The sequence below is a fragment of the Saccostrea echinata genome, unplaced genomic scaffold, assembly GCF_033153115.1.
Source record: "Saccostrea echinata isolate AGI-Se365-2 ecotype Australia unplaced genomic scaffold, CSIRO_AGI_Sech_v1 ptg000012l, whole genome shotgun sequence".
In the NCBI taxonomy this organism is placed as follows: Eukaryota; Metazoa; Mollusca; class Bivalvia; order Ostreida; family Ostreidae; genus Saccostrea; species Saccostrea echinata.
Window position 1 is genome coordinate 11,020,751 of NW_026889761.1, and position 23,710 is coordinate 11,044,460.

A 23,710-nucleotide genomic window follows, 5' to 3' on the forward strand; every position below is an offset into this window, starting at 1 on the left:
ACAATACAATTCCCTAAAAATTCCAGAGGTGAGATCAGGTGCCTAGGAGGAATAAGCATCCCCTGTCGACCGGTCACACCCGTCGGGAGCTCTATGTATTGATCAGGTAGAGGGAGTAATCAATAGTCAAATTTAGTTTAAAAACAAAGACCTAACGAATGGTATGAAATGTGTCAATTAAAATACTCCCAATGATATGTTGTATTTGCTAACAATGTCGTTATAAGGACCATATCATTTACGAAATGCTGACTTTAAATGAGGTTGTTGAAATCCCTGTAACATATACTTTTTTGTCAGCAGCCTGCCTCGGTTTAAAATTGATGGTACTCAGAGCATGCCTTTGAGTATCGAATACATTGAGAGACATAAACACCATATGTAGGTGATAGTGAAGATTACTACAAAGATAAGAAAGTTGACGATGGGAAAGCTTATGTCATCTCTTTTGTCATATAGTTTAGTCGCTAGTTGGATCTTATCGTCTACAGTTAAATACGGAGATAACGATAAGTAATCAATTTCAAAGTCCATTGAAACAATACAAATCGGGAGCAGAACAAACTCGGACCTCTAAAACATCAGAGGTGGGAATAGGTGCCATGGAGAAATAAGCATCCCCCGGCCGACCGGTCACACCCGCCGTGTACTTGTCATGATCTGGAAAAACATCTGTAGAAGTTTTTGAATAAATTCTGCTTCATATGAATACAAAATAAATCTGTTAATAAAGGGACACAATTGGTTTCTATGCAAATTCCGCATATGGAGAAATGGTGTTCATTCTTCTAATTTACATATCGGCCATATTGGAGCTATAATGGCGACAGATTCCATAAAGGTTTATATAAAGAACGAACAAAAACCCGTAGATTTTTATATACTAACTATTTCGGATAAAGTTCTTCCGCCGATGTTTAGATTTTTCTTAATATCTTCTACCGGAAATGACAATATTGTTGATACCAAAGTGAAAGTTGCGACCGCCTTTTTGATTTGAAATTCCGAAGCGAGAGTATAATGTTTTAATGAAGGAAAGAGTGCAGAATTGGTGTCTTTATCATTTTTGGTGATTAAATGTAAGTGTTTATTGCAAGTTGACAGAGTTCTTCCGCCGAATAATAGGTGCAGATGAATGCCTATTTTTATAAAATACAGACGATTTATCATTACATGAAGAGTTACGACCGCCTTTTTAATTTGAAAACGGCAATTTCTTGCATCAGTGTGACCTACTTATTACCAAAAAAGATGGTTTCATGAGTTGTCAACTGTTAATAACCCAAAATTCTGCCCAAATAACTATGACGGAGGCTTGAAAAAAAAAAACAATCTGTGCTTGCAGGTTTTAATACAAAACTTTAAATAAATGGAATATTTCGAGTTTATGCAGGATCTTATGAATATTAATGAGAAGTAAATCACGTGGGAGCAACCTCATGAATAAACTGTACATCATTTCTCCATATGGACAGATTGTTCGAAGACCTGATCTTCAAAAACTACATAGATAATATATTGTATTATATATCTATATTATTTTATATAAAAACTCAAGCATTTTTTAATATCAACTTCAGAGTACTTGGGTTACAATCAGAATGTTTTTTTAACAAAATAATTTTGCAAATGACCAATGACAAGGGGTATGCAAATCTATGAGCTCCATTTTTATTGAAAAAAAGCATGATGTCAAAAAGCCTGGAGCTATGGGTATGTTGGATGACCGCTAGCATATTTAAATCCCAGTTCCTCTAAAATACAATTAAAATAATGAGTCTGACAAACAAAGACAATGTTGTTACCTGCTTTGTCAGCTGGGACCAGTACACACTGATTGTGTAATCTATCTAGTTCTTTTTTCACTTCTGAATTATCAAAAACAGAACGATAGATGGTTTTCATATCATTCATTCACAAAGTGTCAAGGTCTTCTTTTTCATGTTTGGCCCATCGCCTGGCATAATCTTCCACAGAATTCATAATATTTATGAAATTATGACACCAAATTATTGCGCCATTTGAAAGATCGGAGTTTCCTAAATTTTGGCCTTTTTAAAATAAGTAATTTAAGGTCCTCATTATTAACTATATTTACGCCACCAATAATGACGTGTTCAGTCGGACTATAGTTGTAGGGTGAAGAACATGAACACGTGGGAGGATTATGTTTCAGATGTTTGATATCTAGGCACTGTAGATTTTTTGTAATTAAAAGCAATAGTCGATGTATTTTTGTAAGTAATACAAGTTGTGTACTTAAACTTGAAATAATGTGGAATACAAGACTGGACCCTTTTGAGCTCAAGAATGTTACATATATTAACTGCGTTAATTCCTTTCTGGGATATTAAAGTTTAAGGAACAAAAGATTTTTTACAGGGGTTGAAATATACGGTAGTCCGACGCCCGGGGCTAGTCATTTTAAGACTCGGGCTAGTTAATTTATAAGTAACGATAGTTCGTCGGACTAGCAGACCGGGAAAAAATCTCGTCAGTTTACTTTCGTTTTCTTAATTTGGAGACTGGTTTCTTTTGACTGAGAACTAGTTTAATTTGTTTTTATCACCAAAGCGTTTGAAAGCAAGCAAATAAATTAATGCGATAAAGCATTTTAATCACATTGATCAAAAAATGAGTAAGCAAACAACGTTGTTCGCATTTACCAAAAGTTCTGACGTGAATAAGAGGAAAAAGGTCAGTAGTGAGTCAGATAACGGAAGTATTAATAAAGATGAAAAGTATGATCATACCAAAAGAAAAAGAAAGTTTCAAGAGAGTTGGAGAGAAAGATTCCCGTGGGTGGAACTGGAAGTCCAGTCTCAATCTACAAGTGATACTGATAACGGTGACTTGATGTATTGTAGTTACTGTAGGACCTTTCCTGAATGTGCAAACAAAGCATGTGCTTTATTCAAGGGAACCAATAATTTTAGAATTGATTCATTGATTTCTCATGATAAAGTGAACATTAGTGAACATTTTGTTGCAAGCAGACGCTATTTTACAAAAAGTAAAACTGGTGACCAAAATAACAATCGGCTCGAACTAAGAAATTCAAGTGAACCCTGTAGTAGTGGTGCTGTTGATAAATACAAAGAAAAACTGTTAACTACCGTTTCAAGCACAGAAATTGGCAAAGCAATGTACAGATTATCAGAGGAAGAAAAGAAAAAGATGACCATACTTTTTAACACAGCTTATGCAGTTGCAAAGAATGGAAAACCCTTTACTGATTATCTCTATTTGTATGAACTGAATATGTTGAATGGTTTGGATTTGGGTGGCCAGTATAATAACATTCATGCTTGTGAAAGTTTTGTTGAAGCCATAAGTCAAACATATCGAGAGAAAATTCAGGCTGAAATTCTGAAGACAAACTGTGTTAGTATTCTGGCAGATGGTTCAACTGATGCTGCTGTAATGGAACAGGAAATTGTGTACTTGCGGTAAGTGTTTCAGTATGAGTATTTTCAGATGATAAACTGTTCTTGTCAGTGGGATTAAGGAATTGTATGGCAAAATAATTCAAAAAAAATTGCATGGAATAAAAAATTGGTAATATAAAAAGTCTGCATCAATTCATTATTCTTTTATTCTGTAATTATTTATTAGGTATGTTCAGCCATATTCTGGAGTTCCTGTATGTAGACAAATAGACATAGTTGCTGTTCAATCTTCAGATGCCTCTGGAATCCTTGCTGCATTGCACCAGGCTGTAGAAAAGGGTGTGAATATCCACATGAATGATCCCACATCTATCACAGATATACCTTTAAATCTTATTTCTATATTTTCATTTGTAAAAACTGTTAAGATCATTATCTTGAGAATAACAGCAATGAAAAAGAAATTATTTTAGTATTTACGTTTAATTTGGTCGCCCGAGTGGCGCAGTGGTTAGAGCGTCTGCTGTAGAGTCGCAAGGTAAGGAGTTAATCCTTACGTCGCGGGTTCGAATCCCACTGTGGGACGTGGAGACCGGTCCTTCGGATGAGACCGTATAAACTGAGGTCTCGTGTCGCAGTAGGTGTTGGCACGAAAAAGATCCCTCATTGCTCAATGGCCGTAAGTGCCGAGCATAGGACAAAATTTGCAGCTCTCCACTGGCAAGTGGTGGCGTCTCCATATGAGTGAATAATTCTCGAAAGGGACGTTAAACAACATACAAACAAAAAAACGTTTAATTTGAGCCTGAAATATAAAAGATTTTTCGTCCATCGAAGCTGAAAATTGGCTGGTTGCTAGGGAAATTTCTTTACCCATGTTTCCATGGTAACCGTGAATCAAAACATTTTTCTTTTTGCATACATGGTTCGTAGGGCAAAAGAAAACTATGTGTCGAAAATCATCAAATTCTGAGAACCCTCATATATCACCTACATGCCTATTTTGCATGATTTTTACAAAGAACTGTTCTTAAAATATTGAGCTTGGGAAATAATACCTACATGTTATAAATCAACCTTGAAGTACCATACTCACTACAATTTCACATATCATTAATAATAGTCTATTATCATATTTATAGACTATTTCTTTAATATCTAAATGAAAAAAATGAGGATTTTTCTAAATTATATATATATATATATATATATATATATATATATATATATATATATATATATATATATATATATATATATATATATATAAAATCATAAAAGAAATAGAAAATGCACAGTTTCCAAATTTCATTTAACACAAGCGCTTTCTGGATTGAACAATCCTTCTTCAGGTGAACATACTTTGAACAGTTCAAAGTATGTACACCTGAAGAAGGATTGTTAAATCCAGAAAGCGCTTGTGTTAAATGAAATTTGGAAACTGTGCATTTTCTTTTATGATTATTTTTACTGTGTGACATCATCTTTTAACTACTTCTGAATTATATATATATATATATATATATATATATATATATATATATATATATATATATATATATATATATATATATATATATATATATATATATAGGATTAACTGATTTAGATACGTGTACTTCATATAACTTGTCATTGCTTTATTTTAGCCCCCTGCTACTAATGTCCTGGAATTAAATTGTTATCTCTCCTTGTTGGAATCTCTACTATTGTTGGGTAAAAAATGACAGGAGTATCAACATGAAATAAAGAAGGTCATGTATGATCTTTTTTTTTTTTTTTTATTAACCTAGGGAGTTGTGGAGCATCATTTCACTATGAAAGTGGGAAAACTCATTTTAAAGATTTTTGAATGTAAGAAAGAAAAAACAAACTAGCCTGAAATAGCAAACAGCCCCTGCACTATAAGACCTTTTATGTTGTATCAGTGTGTAGAAATGGAAATTGTAATCGACTCTACTTGTTAAAACCTTTATCATAACGTTACGCTTTAAAACATCGTAATGACGTTTTGTTCACTGGAGAGACAGCAAATAATGTGCAATGCGGATAGAAGGATCATCCTAGAACAAGCAAGGCCAAAGCAAGTATCACGAAAAACGTCTACAATATATATACAATATATACAATATATGTTCTTGTGCAAAGAACACATGGCTGAAGCCAAAACATATGCCATTTGCTGTACAAACTGGTAAGAATTAAAAACCGTCTTCAATGTTACATGTGTAAACATGATAAAGGGGGGGGGGGGGGGGGGGGCGATAAATTCATTCAAATGGGCCTGGGTGTGTGTCAAATTTTGTCATGTCATATTTTATTTTCATAATATTATTAATAAATTGTATTATATGCTTTGTAATTTATTTGATACTGAATAACCATAATAATATTAATAATAAGGCATGCTCCTTGTCATGATCGAAAAAAAACCCGGAAAAATCCATAGACAGTTCAGTGTAAAAATAATGGCCTAACAATTAGTAAATTAAACGTCAGTCAGCATTTGAGTCAATGATAGTAAAGTAATCTTAAAGTAATCTTAAATATTTTTGTAATATAATTCGTTTGCGCATCGGATTGAGTCGATTTCTGTCTTCAATTTCATTGGTTAATTTGATATTATCCAATAGTTTTAATTTACCTTGAGTATAAGTAACCGTTCAAACTAAGTAAAATTGGGTAGTATTACATTTACATCAGAAAATATCTATCCAGCGTATATCAGCTGCATCTTGTGGTATGTAACTATCAAATTTATTTATTTATTTGTTACTTTACTATAAAAGTTTTTAGTATGGCATTTTATTTTAATTGCAAAGTTTATACGTTATTGTATTTTTGTAGTTAAAGTTGTCTGAGTAATTTCTTATATTTGTATGTAAGTTCAAAGTTCATTTGCTACAGAACATTTTTGTTACCTAATATATTTATGCTGCATTAAACGGTAACTTATTGTCAAATTTTATGAAACTATAGTGTAAGTTGTATTTTTCTCTAATTTATTCTTTATGTATGTTTTTGGTCAATGTCTTTATACTTCATTAAATAAAATGGCTACCATCATCTGATTCCATCATCTTACCCTCACTGCTCTATTACCTTAGGATTGTTTTAATTTGATAAGATCTTTCAAAAGAATTTGTGCAGCTTGAAGTTGATATTAAGGAATTTCAACAACCTTGTTTAAAGTCAGCATTTTGTAAATTCTACAGCCGTTATAATGACCTTCTCATCAAATACAAGCTATCAATGGTGCTTATTTTGACTTACATATTTCATATTAAAATTTAGGCTTTTCATACTTAATTTGAGTTGATATATACATAAGGCTCGCGGTGGGTGTGACCAGTCGACAGGGGATGCTTACTCCTCCTAGGCACTTGATCCAACCACTGGAACTTCAAGAGGTCCGTGTTTTATGCATTCTTCACAGATATATGTATTGTTTGTAGGATTTTTTTGGATGGTCATTATCTTCACTTATTTCATTGAATTTAGAACAACAAATACAGGTTTATGTATAAAATTAAAATACAACTTAAATGGATACCTGCACTGTATTGGGATAACGTGTAAAATAGCTGATTGTAGGATCTTCCTTAAGTACGATTTGTTTTTTTATTTTCATTTTATTCGCCTTTTGTGATAAACATTTGGGAGAAAGGACAAAATTATTCACATGACCATTTTTATGATAAAATTCTATTTTGAATTTTAAGAAAAAATATAACTTTTGAACTTAAGAATTTATCGGCACGACTTTTAATTTTTTATATTTACAATACCTGCAAAAACATCAAGAAAAATTGCCTGCACGTTTTTCTTATATTTTCTCCCTAGTTTATTACTGATATTCTACTGAGCAAGCATATTTCAAATACTTTTCTTCATTGCTTAATATTTCGCTTTTACTTCACAAAAACAAAATGTACTACATGTAGGTTAAATACCTATTGTTAAGTTAATTCATAAAAAATGAATTTAATGGATAACCCAAAATGATGAGAAATTATAGTGTATTTTAATTTGATTAACGAAAACTTAGTACAATGTAATCATATTCAAATGTTAAAGCTCTAATATTTGATTATTAGAGATTTAAAAAACTTAAACAGGCCTTTGAAACATATTTATTATATATAGCTTTGGACAAAATTTCCTGATAAACCAATTATAAAATACATGAATTTGTTTGACTATTAAAACCTCTAATGTTTATTTCAAGAGATGTTTGAAAAGCATGTACGTTCTCTTCCGTAATTCTATCGTTATTTTATCATCATTTTATCATGCCATATTTAATATTTTATAACATGAAACATCAAAGGAGATATAATTATATTTTAACATTCTGGGAATTTTATCTGATTAATTATTCATGTGTCAAAACAAACTGAAGAACAGGTTTTTTGACATCGTAGACATCTGCTTCTTCTATAAAAATGTATTTAGAAAATGACATTCAACGTTTAAAGTATGCAATTGTATCAGGTTATTCTATAGTTTTCTCTTAGACTTAAATCTAATTGATTCTTTTATCTGTGATGGAAATTTTGCGATCAATCAAAAAAAATAATAATAATAATAAAAAAAAAAATAATATATAAAAAAAAAGGCAAAGGTAAATTTAAAAAAAATATTGTGGCAGAGATAACTTTCATAGATAATTTTCATGAATTATTTTACAGTTATCTTCATGGCACTTTTCATAAAAAATGTCGCATTTATTCCCTCAGTAACGATTATTCTCTAACCAATTAATGGACGTATTTGATATATTTCCCTTGAATTGTTATATATTTCATTCAAGTTTCAAGGTCATTGGTTGAAATATTCTTAAAGATGAAATGTATAGATTGCATATTTACTTCCTACCAGCGTATGTGATGATAATCGTTTTCCCTTTTTTTTCTTACCAAAACTGTGCAAATGAAAATATATATTCCACAATTCATACATTTCAAGCTGAAGCGCCAAAAATATGTGTAGCTTAAAAGTAATTTGTTTGATTCTTGTTTCAAATAACTTGCTTTACTCATTATAAAGTGTGTGCTTTACGGGCTGAGAAAGTATTGACTCTTCTGGCTACAAGAATTGTTCAAGATTTCATTTCAATACAAATTCCCAGCTATTCTTCAATTATACACTTGATTATCACTGTATGACTTTGAATTACTATTAAAACATCAACAGGTCTATATTGACTTGAAAAAGATGTTTCATAATTTGAATATACCATTGCTGATCAGGATGAAAAACGATCGTGGAGACATCTATTACACATAGATTTTATTTTCTTTAAGTGCTAAGACGCCCAAATCTTTCCTCACATTTATGTAATGAGATTTTCAGTTCATTATGAGTATATAAACTTAACCTCATTTAAAATTATGCACTTAATTCGATGACGATGAAATTTTCGCGGCACCGCCTTACACTGTAGCTACACGGTCATTGAGATTAGAGGTGGTCAAGAACTATCAAAAGAGGATCTGTATGGCTACACATTGTACTTAAATTAAGGTATCAAATGAAAGACCTTATGTTTTTGTTCGGTTTCTCAGTTCGATCACAGTTTATTCCACATGAGGCATCCGGCAGATGTAACTATTTGCGCACACATTACGCCCTGCACTACTTTGTTTACTATGCACTGACAGCTTCGTGTAAATCTTTTATAACATGATAAGTACTAACAAGCATTATTTTGATGCAAATACCTTGAGATCCAAACGGTGAATAAACTTATATTTTTCTTTATATGCATAAGAATTTCATTCGGAAGTACACTTCCTTTAAGAGTGAAGTTTATTCGCTCATTTGTGTTTCGGAAAACAACAAAAATATTCAAGTCACATCGAATTAAGAAAGCGCGACTTATCCCATTAAGTCTATTGATAGCATCTGCTGATAGCATTTAGACTTTCAGCATATTATTGTTTGTAAAGAAGGTTCAAATCTCACATAAATATTTATAAAATCAATGTTTTACTAAAATATGACTTCTGGGTATTTTTCCTAAAATTGTTGATATAACTGGTTCAAAGCTTGAAGCAAAAATGCCAGACTCCTTTAATATTGATAAGCATTGGAAAAATGACACCTAAATTTGTTGTAATGATCAGTTCATTATTCATTGAGAGGATACAATGCATTATAATTATGAAGAAGAGAGAGGCATGGAAAAGGATGTTCTCAAATTTCACAAAAATAGCAATTAACGATCTTCTTCCTTAAATTTACAGCAAAATGCCACGTTTCCTATGACATTTTTATTTTTAAAAATCCTGAATGTTGTCAAGACTACTAGAGTTATTTCAAAACATTTAAATGCCATCAGATAATTTGGACATTAAAAATGGATTACTCTCCTACTGTTAAGAATAGGATACGGAATATCTACAACATGGAGTGAGTTAAGATATGTGATAAATTATCACATATCTTAACTCCCAGTACTTTACTGATAATAAAGTACAATATAATTAATAAGATTTTGTGTCCCTTTTATAATTGACATGAGAGGTATATATTGTCTGAATCATGTTAAAAGTTTTGGATATATCATAGATGAATATGTCGCATTATTTTTATATGTCATTAGTAAATTGCAAGTTATGCTAAATAAAAAGTTTGCTGCTTTCAAAAATTTTAATGTTCTTTTAAATATTAACTGATTAATTAATTTATCATGCACATTAGGGAACGATGTGATGGATGAAATTAAATTTCAGAAATGACAATGAATTTCTAATTTTTTATTTATTACTTTCAAACAAACAAGAAGTCTACCGATACTTGAATTGTAAAACTGTCAAATGAGTATAAATATTGAAATAATTCTTGCATGGTTATGTTGCAGTTTTCCTATCACTCACAACTCCGATAAGATTAATGATGTCCGTTGAATCTAAGTTAAGAAATCTTTTGACGGAATTTCTTTTATTTCAATGCGTTTTGGCAACCGATAGATGTCCTAAACTTAACGATGATAAAGAAATTGGTAAAAGATTACCAGTTTCTCCTTTCGCACAGCTTAACAAAATAGGGCTCCAGTTGTGTTTTAGAGAATGCGAGGCCTATGCCATGTGTCTGTCAATTAATTTCAGCCCAAGGATGTTATTGTGTGAATTGAACAGTCAGAAGAAAAATAGCAGTTTATCTTTAATTCATGATGGTGACTTTTTATACAAAGAAATACCGGATATTGTAAGTATTTTAGGTGACCTTACTAAACAAAAATATGTAATTGTGCTTCTAGATCGCATAATCTTACTAAATTTCTCATGATTTTTTTTTCTAAAATAAGCTTATTCATTTTAATTTTAATAATAATTAGTAATGTTTTAGATTTAAATGTGTAGTGTTAAAATATAGTAGTTACGTATATAAGGATATAATTTTTTTCGTTTTACACTACAAACACATGCACCCCTAGGATACCATTAGATTCTGTATAGGATCACATATTCATATTTAATGCGCTTTGTCGGTTAGAAAATTCTTATTTACCTATACATGTTATGAAATTACAAGCTGAAAATTTTTGTATATTTTTATAGGGCTGCAGCATAAGGGATATTTAGATTTTTTTTTAAAATAATAATAAACTGGACCCCACATGTACGATTTCCATAATAATGGAAACATTTTACATTATTCTACAATGCAGTTACCCGTCTATTTTGTCTTGTTTGAATTGTCGACGGATTTTCCCGTTATTTCCCGATCATGACAAGGAGCACACGGCGGGTGTGACCGGTCGGCAGGGGATGCTCACTCCTCCATGGCACCTGATCCCACCTCTGATGTTTGGAGGTCCGTGTTTGCTCTGCTCCTATTTTGTATTGTATAATGGACTTTTGAGCTTGATTATTGTTCGTTATCTCCATATATTTCATTAAAGCAGCTGCGACATTTAACGTTAAGGCAGATGATATGGAAACCAGATTACACTTGCTGATAGGGTCTAGTATTGTTTATGTAATACTCTTAAGCTGTTTGCTTTGAAGCGCTAGTTAAATACATATTTAATTTAACGTTTATAACCTTGTACAGCAGTTTGTGAATGTTGTTTATTACATATATCTATGGACTGTCTAGAAGAGAGACATCACAAATAATCAGGTCTGAGTAGGGTTGTCATCAGAGGGCGCTTGCGCCCGAAGGTTACAACCTCACTCAGACCTGATTATTTGTGATGTCTCCCTTTTTAACAGTCCATGGTAGTTTTATTATCCTGATGAAATTAAATTTCATAAAAAAGTCGAAATATCAGTCAAACCTGTATATAATTACATTTGCAGATGTTTTCTTTTATATAATGCTATTTAAGCAACGTGTATCTACAGTTGTATATCTTTATAAAAACAGGTTCCCCGCGTCATAAATGTTCGACGTAATTTCTCAGTGACGTCATAAAGGACTGACGCGCATTCAATGGATCAACTTGTGCCGTTGAGTTTTGAAAAAATAAAACATTTCATGCGTTAAAGATTATTCTCAGACAAATATATATCATAAAGAAGTCACAAATGCAAATACATGTATCAGGATAAATACGGGTTGGTACGTAATCAAATTTACAATAAAGCCCTGTGGGCTTCATGGAATTTGATCACGCGACCAACCCATATTTATATCCCGATAGATGTTTTAAAACGATACCATATTTCTTAAAAGAGTTATCTAGCTAACAACATTTTATTTTCATGTAAAGGGAAACGCAGTTGTCACCCTGCACGCTAGCTTACGTTATTTCAACATCATCAGTTGTCACCCTGTGCACGAAGGAGACATCATAAATTATCTCCCTGCATATGACATGCTCTAAATTGATCAGATTGACTTATTATTATTATTGGAATATTTTAATTTTAATTTCGAATGGCACATTGATATCGTCTCAAGTCCTCTCCCACCGTGGTACTTGATCTCATTAATATCGCAATCTTGAATAACCACTCATCTAATGTATGACGTCATGTTAAACAAATGAAAATATCTGTTCCAATTTCATTTGCAATCAGCATTATACAAGTTATGTAAACAGCGATTGAGTATTGATCAAAGTTCAGTTTTCGACTAGTTTACTTGCATTGATAAATATGAAATGAAATACGAAATGTTCTCATTCAACCCCAGATAGAATGGGAAAGAGTTGTACATTGTTGCAGTGGATTGCGACGATGATTGACAATTTTCACTCTTCCTTGCTATGTACTTGTATGTAACCGATAATTTTATTTATGTAACTCGTGGTGTAACCGATAATTTTATTTATGTGACTTGTAGTGTAATCGAAGAATTGTATGGCTGTATTTTTCAAATAACTTTATTATTTTCATAATAACTGAATTTTGTTTTATTTGTTTCATTTCAAATATCTGTCAAGAAATGGTTTCTTCCCGTTTTGCACACATTTGAAATTCAGGCATAGAAAAAATGTGTGCAATCCTGGAATTTGTCCAGGTAATATAATTATTTAATCACTTTATCCTGTATTATTTACCTGGTAAATAGGGAAAGGTGAAACCCGGGAAAGAGGTTGGAAATAAAGTCATATGTAATTGATATCGCCCGCGTAGCGCAGTGGTCAAAGCGTTCGCTCTAGAGTCGCGGAGTAAAAAGTTGATTCTTGCGTCGCGGGTTCCAGTCCCACTGTGGGACGTAGAGACCGGTCCTTCGGATGAGACCGTATAAAACGAGGTCGCGTGTCGCAGTAGGTGCTCACATGAAAAAGATCCCTCCCTGCTCAATGGCTCTGAGTGCCGAGTATAGGTCAAAATTTGCAGCTCTCCACCGGCAAGTGGTGGCGTCTCCATATGAGTGAAAAATGCTCTTGAGGGACGTTAAACAATGAAACAAACAAACATTAAGATTTATTACACTTTATTTTATCTTTGATTTAATTATTTTATAGAATTATTTACTAATTAGTCATTAATTTGCTCTGTTTTTAATCTGTAATTTGAAAACAAAAGACAGAATTGAGACATAAATATTCAATAAATTCTCTTTCATTTTTTTTTTTAAATACATTGGTAAAATACAGGTAAATCCAGGTAGAGGAAGGACTATAATTGTATAAAAACATAATTCACACCTTTTGTTTATATCTATAATTATCAAATGTGCATATCTTCATTAAATTGATTAACAAGGTACTTATAATTATGATAATTATGCCATTTTTTATAAGTATATCTGTGATATTTGATTATTTCTAGCTGCAAAAATCTTTCAGGGATGATAATGACATGTAGATATACAATGAGAATATATTTTGTAATCGGAATTTCTGATCATGAAAGTCAACGGAAAAGAATAGTACGAATTGAAATATTCTTTTGACAATCTTTATCAAAGAGATACTAGTAATACATATCAAAAATATATAGAGTGATTTGTAACTTATTATTTCAAAACGAAGCGTTATTTGGAAAAACCGAAAAGTGTCAAAATATATGCCAATAACATTTCTATTCTTTTTGTAACTTTAATTTTCATTTATGCAACATCAAAGATTGACTTTATTATTCATTATCAAACCCTGTTCAATAGTTTAATATGCTTTAAAAATGCACATTTCATGACTGTGTTTATTCTTTAATCTTGCAATTGTGAATTTTTATTTTTTCCTCGACATTCAGCGGGATTAGTGTTTTGATGCGCATGTGTTGCTGTTTGTAGGTTGATTATAAAGAAAAGAAATGTGGTAAAACTTCATGCAATTTATACTCCAAATGTGTTCGCACAAAATCAGACAAATATGCATGCATGGAAGTAGCAGGTATGTTTATTTGGGGGGAAAATGTAGCTATATTTTGATGGAAAATAAACCCATTTGCTTCACCTTTAACTATCATATATGGATTTAACAGGACATCAATATTAACAATGTATTCAATATATTTCATGTGTATTAACTATTAAGTTCATTTTTTTATCTTATTTTTTATGCAAATGGTGAATATGCATTTTGTTTTAAAATACGTACGTTTTAATATGGTATTTAGCTTTTGAGGTTGATACCACCTAGGGCATTGAGTTTAACAATATTTCCTTCTTTTTTAGTTCATGGAGGATGGAGTGAATGGAATTCTTGGGGAGATTGTTCTGATACAGGCGGACTTGGAAATAGAACACGAAAACGCAGATGTGACAATCCCACGCCGAGGTTTGGAGGAAAAGCTTGCAGTGGACAGTCCTCCGATTCTTCACCATGTAATCTGCCTGGTACGTTTAATTTTTTTTTTACAAAGAACACAATGGAAATCCAATTTTTCTCTTTTAATTGAATGGTTTATCCTATAGTCTTTATGCATAAAAATCATCAATTAAGCTTCCAGAATGTCGCTCTTTGAGTTACGTTTCATTTGTTTTGATATATATTAATTTTGAACGCTTTCACAGAACTGTGAAATCGCATATTTTTGTTGAAGTTTTCTTAAGCATGAAGAGACCGTCGAATTCATGACCACTATAAAATGTTATAATATACAAATATTGACTGGGGTTGAGGGCATCATTGATTGTTAGCTCCAAGGGATGAAATTTTGCCCGACGCTGAGTGTAAGGTAATATTTTTGTCCCGAGGGGCTAACATTTTCATTGCTGTCCGAAAAGATAGTCAGTAACTGTTTTGTTACATGAGAACAAAATAAAAATATAGATAAATAAATGAAAGTAAAATAGTACATTAACTTTCTACAACTCATTTGAAGCAATTTCATTTAAATAAATAATTTGTATCCCATGCATTTTCTGCAATTTGATTGTAGTTCAAGCGAATCTTGCCATGATTGTTTTACCTGGTTTTGTAGTGTGAGGTTATTATCTTTGTTAAAAAATAAATGAGCTAATATCTTATCTATGTTGACTGTTATACTAAATTGTAAGTTGCAATTTTACACTTTTCATCAAATTATGTGGCTTGGTCAAAAACGAAGCTGTTAAACTATAAACAGCTTTCACCTCTTCAGTAAGAGATATCAATTATGACCCAGATATTTGAATTTTGGAAGACATTTAAAAAAAATGGTCGTGTTATTTATCCTTAGACGAACGAAGGAGAAAAATCTTCTTAATAAGCACTTAATTGGAAAAGTAAGGAAAACTACCTCCCATCATTCACTACTACCGTTCACGGTAGCTCAGTCGGTAGAGCGCTCGCTCCGTGATCGGGAGGTCGTGAGTTCGAATCTCGGCCGCGACTGACCTAAGTCGATAAAAAATAGGTAGCAACTGTTCCTTCGATATGCGCTCGGCACTTTGGAGTGAAAGTTGCGGGTCTTTCGGATGAGACCTTAAAAACCGAGGCCCCGTGTCACGGCAGGCGTTGGCACGATAAAGATCCCTCACTGCTCAATGGCCCTGAGTGCCGAGTAAAGGTCAAAATTTGAAGCCCTTCACCGGTATATGATGACGTCTCTATATGAGTGAAAAATTCTCGAATGGGACGTAAAACAATATACAATCAATCAATCAATCATTCACTACTACACGATATGTAATCTATAATTTCATCAACAGACGACTGCAAATCATTACATGATAATGGTAGCAGAACATCAGGTGTCTACAGTATTAATCCCTGGGGTGAACTCCATAACAAATCAGTAGAAATCTATTGTGATATGTCAACGTCTGGAGGAGGATGGACCGTAAGTAAAAAAAAAAGTAAAAATTATACTGTGCTGATACTATGATAACATTGATTAAACCGTGTTAATACAATGATAATATTGATTAAACTGTGCTGATATATGATAATATTGATTAAACTGTGCTGATACTATGATAATATTGACTAAACTGTGCTGATACTATGATAATATTGATTAAACTGTGCTGATACCATGATAATATTAAATAAACTGTGCTGATACCATGATAATATCAAATAAACTGTGCTGATACCATGATAATATTAAATTAACATTGCAGATATATGTATTATGATAATATTAAATAAACTGTGCTGAGAAAATGGTAACATTAAATAAACTGTGCTGATATTAAATAAACGTTGCAGATACATGTACTATAATATTAAATACACTGTGCTGATACTATGATAATGAAATAAATAAGATAAGATGATTTAATGTGGTAAGCGGAGTTAACAGCAGTAAATGTCTTGTTATATTTTTTATTGATGGAAATTTTTAGGCGTTAACCTGTGGACAAGTACATAGTATGAATTATAGAAAATCAAATTTTACATGTTTTTCTTAAACGTGTAAATTGTTCTAAACGGCAACAAGTTTCCGTTTATACGAAATGCATTAATGAGAGAAGAAAATTGTTCTGTAACAAATTGAACTTTGAACCCTAAGACATATATTAGAACAACTTTTTTTCTGCAAAACTACAATAAAATATAAACTTTATGATTAAAATGAGCTGTCATACTCATACATTTTACAATAAAGTAAATATCAATAAATTTTAAATCTACATGCCACAAAATGCAGCTGTTATGTAATGCATGGATATTCACTGATTTAATTGTAAAACCATAAGTTTATTTCGTTTGAACTGTCACTTATACGCAAAGTAAATCAAAACTATTGGAAAATATCAAATTAACCAATGTAATTGAAGATGGAAAATCAACTCAATCCAAAGCGCAAAAAGAATAGTATATAATAAACAATTCTAAGATTACTTTAGATGAAGAGGAAAAAATAGTTTTGAAATAAAATGATATAAAATGTAGGAAATAAAAGGATCCAGAAAGCATATTGAGTAAGCAAAATAAATAAATCTCAAAATTCCGATTAAAAAAATAGAAATGGAAAATAGAGCAAACAGGGTCCTCTGAAAACATTGGAGGTTGAATTGAGTGCCATGGAGGAGTGGTCATTCCCTGTCGATCGGTCGCATCCGCTCTCTGCCACCTTGTCATGATAGGGTAAATGGAGAAATCCGTAAACAGTTCCGTATGAAATAATGGTCTTTTAATTTATATGAAAGATATCAGTATTTGTATTTGCAAACAAGGTCATGGTGTCGATCATAGTGTCGATCATAGAATTTATGAAATGTTTACTTAAACGAGATTGTTGATACCTTTTTATCAACAACTTATTTGTTAGTAGACTGACTTGTTTTAGAAGTCGTTCGTATATAGAACATGATTTTGCGTATCGAATCAACTAGGAGACATTAGCCCTATATGCAGGTGATAATATTAAATTTTACACAAATAATGGAAATTAACGATAGAGAAGTTTAAGTCATCACGCTTATCATAAAATTTAATGTAATTCTCTAATAGAGCATCCAAATATGAAACAGATATGTCAGGCTCTATGTTGTCTTTTATTTCGATTACAGTGGGATATATCGAATCAACTTATGCATAAAAAATAATATTGTTTATTGAGACAGCGTAGACAATATATCTTAATGTCTAGTTGAGTCATCTTCTATGTTCATCTACGTTTTTTTTAATTCAATATAGCATAGACTATACAGCTACTTATATATAATGTATTCTGTGTAGGTAATACAGAAAAGAGTCGACGGTAAGGTGAACTTCAACAGAAGTTGGCAAGAATATAAGGCCGGATTTGGAGATGTGTCAACTAGCCACTGGATTGGTAAAACTACATAGTTAAATTTCTGAAATGTTAATATATCTTTATTTAATTTTAAGTAATTTTAAATAGATGAGAAAGTAACAATTAAGGACAGGTCAGCTCTATTTCGGGCCCTTGAACCCAGATTTTGTGATCTTCCCTGACAAATCGTCAGTACCATGGCCAAATGAATAACCGATTTATATACCACACTACTGAAACAGGTTCTATTGGGGCCACTGAATCAATTATGGGCTCCTGAAAATTATGAACGTAGAAAGTTGAAACACCAACTCTCTCTGCTCCTTGTAGCAGGAATGACACAGCCTCTCAGTGTCTACTACAATTATACTAGTAGAAGAGTTTACTATATGGGAGTGTAGGGGTATTCCATTAAAATATCTTTTTTATGGTCATTATTAGGCATTATGGAATAGCCAAAACATCACATATGCGTTAAATTTATATCTTATTTTGCTATTTGATCTTTTTTTTGTGTGTGTATCAAAAGATCTTCAATTCAATGTTTTTAAAATTTGTTACAGGAAATGAGATCATACATCAGCTGACAAAGAAAAACAGCAGTACGCTTTATGTGAGCATCACTCTTAAGAACGGCACCACCCTCTTTATACAATACGACACGTTCTCTATTTCTGGAGAAAATGATGATTACAGATTGTATATTGCTGGAAAAGCAACAGGAATGTTAGGTTTGTAGGGGTATTTTCTAAATTATTCCTTACAAATTAAAATGAAAAAATCGCTTGGACAACTAATTCTTTTTATATCACTTAAATGAGGTTTTGATTGAATAATTCATTCATGACGTTTTATCAAATAATTAAACGATTGCTTATTGTCAGTTTCATTAAATATTGTCAGTAACTTAGATCCGCCAACCGCAACCAAAACCGTGCTTTCTTTTTTGCTATTTTACGGCCGCTGTTTATCAAATATGAAAGAAGACTTTTAATTAAATTTACAATAATTACTATGCGAGTGAAATCTAATTATATTTTACGGACATAATCTTTTACACTGTAAAATTAAAAGAGTATGTGTAAACTCTAGTGCTGGCATTTCGGCGTTTATTAGCAAATTTAATTAATTTATAAGTATACATGTAGATGTACGTGTGTATGTTAACAAAACATTTCTTACATTAGGAATGATTAATAGAATGACTAAAATATTGAACATTGAATCAAAATCACCTTTGTTTACATCAATTTTATAGACGATAGCCTGAGGTACGGTAGGAACGACAACTCAAACATGCTAAAATTTTTCTTCTCGTGACAAATATAGTTCAGGGAATTGTAAAGACAGAAACAAGAATCTAAGTCATTTTATATATATTGAATTATCATGTGAAACAATAGAAAAACGTCAATAGGAAGGCCAGTTGCAACGGTTTGAAAAGTTGGAGAGCCAACCTCCCAAAAAATCTGACAATTAAAGAAAAAAACTAGACTGTCCAAAAAAAGGGTCGGGGGACAACTTCCCCAAAAATCTGACAAGCAAAATAGATTTAAAAAACCTAAACTGCCTGTCCACATCCTGGAATTTGCTGGTGCTCGACCTTACAGGAAAAAGAACCCCAAAGATTTGGCGGGACCAGCATCTAAATGAAAATTACCCCTAGCAGAATTGTATACTCAAAAAAACCTCCCCGTCCCCCATGCGTTCCACGGGCCTGATTGGAAAACGCCCTTCAGATTGTAGTTTTTGGAGCGATATATCAATACACATGCCTAATATAAAAACCCTCATTTGGCATTAATTTTGCAGACGATAGGATAAGGTATGGGACAGGAGCCGACAACATAAACGGAATGAAATTTTCTACATATGACAAAGACAATGACCTTGCAGGATCGAAGTGTACAGATGCCATGGGCATAGGTGGGTGGTGGTTTAACAGTTGTTCTAATGCCTACCTTAACGGACAGTATCCACCTGGAAAGTGGAAACAACCTTGGTACCCTCCATTTTCTGATGGATCACATATTTCCGAAACAACAATGATGATAAGGCGGAAATGATTCTGTAACAGTCTTTGAAATAAAAGGAAATATCCACAATAACTATTGAGAAAATATTTCATGTTCTACTAATTGCTATAGTGTAAGCTTCTGCGCTATGCAGAATTGTCAATATGAATTATATATTATCTTTTTTTTTTTTTTTTTTTAAAAATAAGAGGTTGTTGTTTCAGTCCAACAGCTTCAGCCAACTGTTTAAATATATGTTACTTTGATTCACGTAGGTATAGAAAATTTTAATGGGTGTTGGACACGACTGAGTTTTTCTAAGACCTGATCGAGTCTATTATAAGGAAGTATTGAAAGAGGTGAGGGCAAATATAATAATAGCGAAGGACGACTTTATAATCTACTCCATTTTTAAATAGAGGTGAATAGTGGGTAGTGTTGTTTATTGTCAACTAAAGAAATAACAATACTCAATCTTGAGTTCAATAATGGTGCTCCAAACAGATTATTGTGTTAAAAAGATTTTAAACATTTAGTCTAAGATTAAATAATTAAATATGAATATTGATAAATAAACATCTTAAATGATTTTTTGACAATGTGGAGTGATTTGTCTTTGCAGTTAGTTTTTAAAATTATCATTATTTGTTTATATATCTATTTATTCATTTATTTTTTTGCATGGAAATAAAATATATTCCTTGTATGTTCAAGTGGACTGGAGAAATTTAAATCATTGCTCTCATATTGACATGATTTTTATTTGTGGATGAATTCAAACAAAGCAGAGAGGCAATTTTTTGTTCAAAATTTGTCTGATTGTGGTTGTATGTTTGTGGATGAAATTTATACAGAATAGAATAACCTTCAATTATTTATTTCATTGCAAGTGGTTCAATTGTACTGACTAAATTATTAAAAAACAGGGTTGAATAGAGCATGGAAGTCAATGAAGATAATTTATATGCAGGATATGAAACTACAGAATCGCAACAAATGTTACAAATAAATAGACATAGACGGTCATTTTTTCTTTAATTTGATAAAAGTTTTTTTTTTTTTTTACTATTTCAAGTGTAGATATGTATTTTCTGTATGTTGAATGTTGTGATTCAGGTAATATGCCCCCGCAAAAAGAAGATTCGGGGCATATAGTTTTGCACTGTCCGTCCGTCTGTCTGTCTATTTGTTCTCAAAAAAATTAACTTTGCCCATAACTTTTGTTTTTTGAGCTATGACTTTCATATTTCACGGGCGTATTTCTTGTGACAAATTTTTCCTTCAGATACCAACGTATTTGACCTCTTGACCTTGAAATTTGACCATATTTTGCAAAATTTTACCAAACTTTAACCTTGGCCATAACATTTGAACAGTTGGTGCTAGGGCTTTCATACTTCACATGGGTATTTCTTGTGATATGATCTTTACTTGGGTAGAAATATTTTTGACCTTGACCTTTGATCTTGACCCACTTTAAAAACGATAACCTTTACCATATGTTTTAGATGGTTACTACGGCTTTCGTATCACACAAGTGTATTCGTTTTGACAAGACCTTTCATTGGGTACCAAAAAAGATTTGACCCTTTGGTCTTGACCTTGGCGATTGGCGATAATTTTTGAACAGTTGGCGTTAGGCCTTTCGTATTTCAAATCTGAATTCCTTGTGACCTTCCCTGGGTTACCAACAATTTTGGAACTTTACGTTGACAAGATCTTTCTTTGGATACCAATATTGTTGATCTATTGACCTTGACCTTGGAGTTTGACTTGGAATTGAGAAACTTTAACCTTTGCCATGAGCTGCCATATGGGGACATCAGTTTTACAAACACATCTTTCTTTTTTTTTAAATATTTACAAAAGATAAAAAACATAATTATTTCACATTAACAGAAATTTTGGTTTTCAGACAACTAAAACGGCACACCCTCTGATGACTAAAATATTGATATTAACATTATATTAATGTAATACTGTGCTAGAGCTTACAGTGGAATGGCTTTTTTATAGAATTATTGAAAAACGAGTGGAAATTCTACATGTGTCTGATTACGATGTATTTTTCCAATGTATGAATTTGATATTTATCTTTTGTAATCCATTTTGCTGAATAAATACGATAGTTTGAATTTCCTTTTGCCTTTCATTATCCATGATCACGAGTGTATGGTAAACTAAAAATTTGCTTTTACGGAAAGATGTCTCAAAAATCAAGAGTTGCCTCTATATGATGATCCTTATCGCTACTCGTTTGAGATACTGATAAGCAGAAAGTTTCCTTTGGAATGTAATGAAAAATGTGAAGATAAATAACAGTGATCGATCTCAAAACACCTACGAACAATACAAACCTGTGAACATGGTAAAACACGGACACTGGAAATTGTAGAGATGGGATAAGGTGCCTAGGAGGAATAAGCATCCCCTGTTGTTCGGTCACATATACGCCGTGAACCCGACATATATTGGCCAGGTAGACGGAACATTCCGTAGTCAAATTTGTATGAAACAAAGGCGAAACAATTGGAATGAAACACTTCAGCCCAATTACGACCCAAAGATAGATTATATTTGTTAACGAGGTCATTATAACGACCATTGAATTTACGAAATGCTGACTTTAAACGAGGTGATTAAAATCCTTGTAACATTAACTTATCTGTCAGTAGCCTGCCTCGGCTTAAAAATTGATCGTACTCAGAGCATTTTCTTGGCTATCGAATCAGCTGGAGATAAACACCATATGCAGATGAGAGCGGAATATTACTACAAAAATAAGAAAAGTTGACGATGGAAAAGCTGAGTCGTCTCATTTATCAACAATTTAGTTGTTAGTTGGTCCTTATCGTCTAAAGTCAATAAAACATCCAAATATGAAACGGATAAGGCAGACATTTTGGTATCTTGTATTTCAAGTTCACTAAGATATATCGACATGATCGAGACGACATATGAATGGAAGTTACTAATTGTTACTTGTTGTTAACTGATAAGACGTCGTTGATATATCTGAATGTCGAGTTGAAGGTCAAAGCAAGTGTTTTCTTCTTCCCATGTATAAGTTTTTGAATTTTTGTAAGTAGAAATTTACAGAATTCTTAAAAGCACCTTGATGTATGCATTATTTGTACGAAGTTTATTTCAAGTCAATGAAAAGGATCGGAAGATAACTATTTTAGAAGAATTTGTCACAGTTATCAAAGAAACCAATTTTCATGGATTTGCTAAAATCTACGGATTTTTACAGATGTAATTTCATGGATGAAAAATAAAAATCTTTCAGAAAAAACATATTTTTTCAATATTCATTGGAGCATTTAATTTGTGGTCAAGGGGTATCCAGAAATCCGTGAAATCTGGTATCTCTTAAAGCCCTGATCCCACCTCTGATGCTTTAAGATGCCTGGGCCGTAATTGCTCGCTCTCGATTTGTATTGTTTCAATTGTTTTTGCTCTTGATTATATTACAGTTTGTCTATATTTCATGCAGAGGATGCTATTATATCGCATGATACTTAGAATGTAAACACAGCTATAAATTTTATCAGAATAAATGAGCGCAGCAGAGAGTTGGAATAACTGCCACATGATACCAATGTTCAATAAATATTTTATACGCCGAGACATTATAATATCTCATCAATTAAATCTTGCACTGAGAGAACATATACGTACTCTACTTTATAAATCAATTGGGAAAAAATTGGTATTACATTCAGGCCCATAG

The 23,710-nt window shown here is 32.2% G+C and overlaps 2 protein-coding genes across 2 annotated transcripts; both read left to right on the top strand.

The window, feature by feature from the left end:
* Positions 1–2,634: 2,634 nt before the first annotated feature.
* On the top strand, positions 2,635–3,862 carry LOC133184993 (zinc finger protein 862-like). Its single transcript, XM_061320058.1, has 2 exons — positions 2,635–3,449; positions 3,616–3,862. The coding sequence occupies exons 1-2, from the start codon at positions 2,635–2,637 to the stop codon at positions 3,860–3,862; spliced, it is 1,062 nt and encodes a 353-aa protein (XP_061176042.1).
* A 6,486-nt stretch (positions 3,863–10,348) lies between these two features.
* LOC133185369 (ficolin-3-like) lies at positions 10,349–20,076 on the top strand. The gene is made up of 7 exons (XM_061320531.1): positions 10,349–10,601; positions 14,085–14,184; positions 14,469–14,630; positions 15,927–16,057; positions 17,905–18,001; positions 18,526–18,693; positions 19,775–20,076. The coding sequence occupies exons 1-7, from the start codon at positions 10,479–10,481 to the stop codon at positions 20,026–20,028; spliced, it is 1,035 nt and encodes a 344-aa protein (XP_061176515.1). The 5' UTR covers positions 10,349–10,478; the 3' UTR covers positions 20,029–20,076.
* Positions 20,077–23,710: the final 3,634 nt, after the last annotated feature.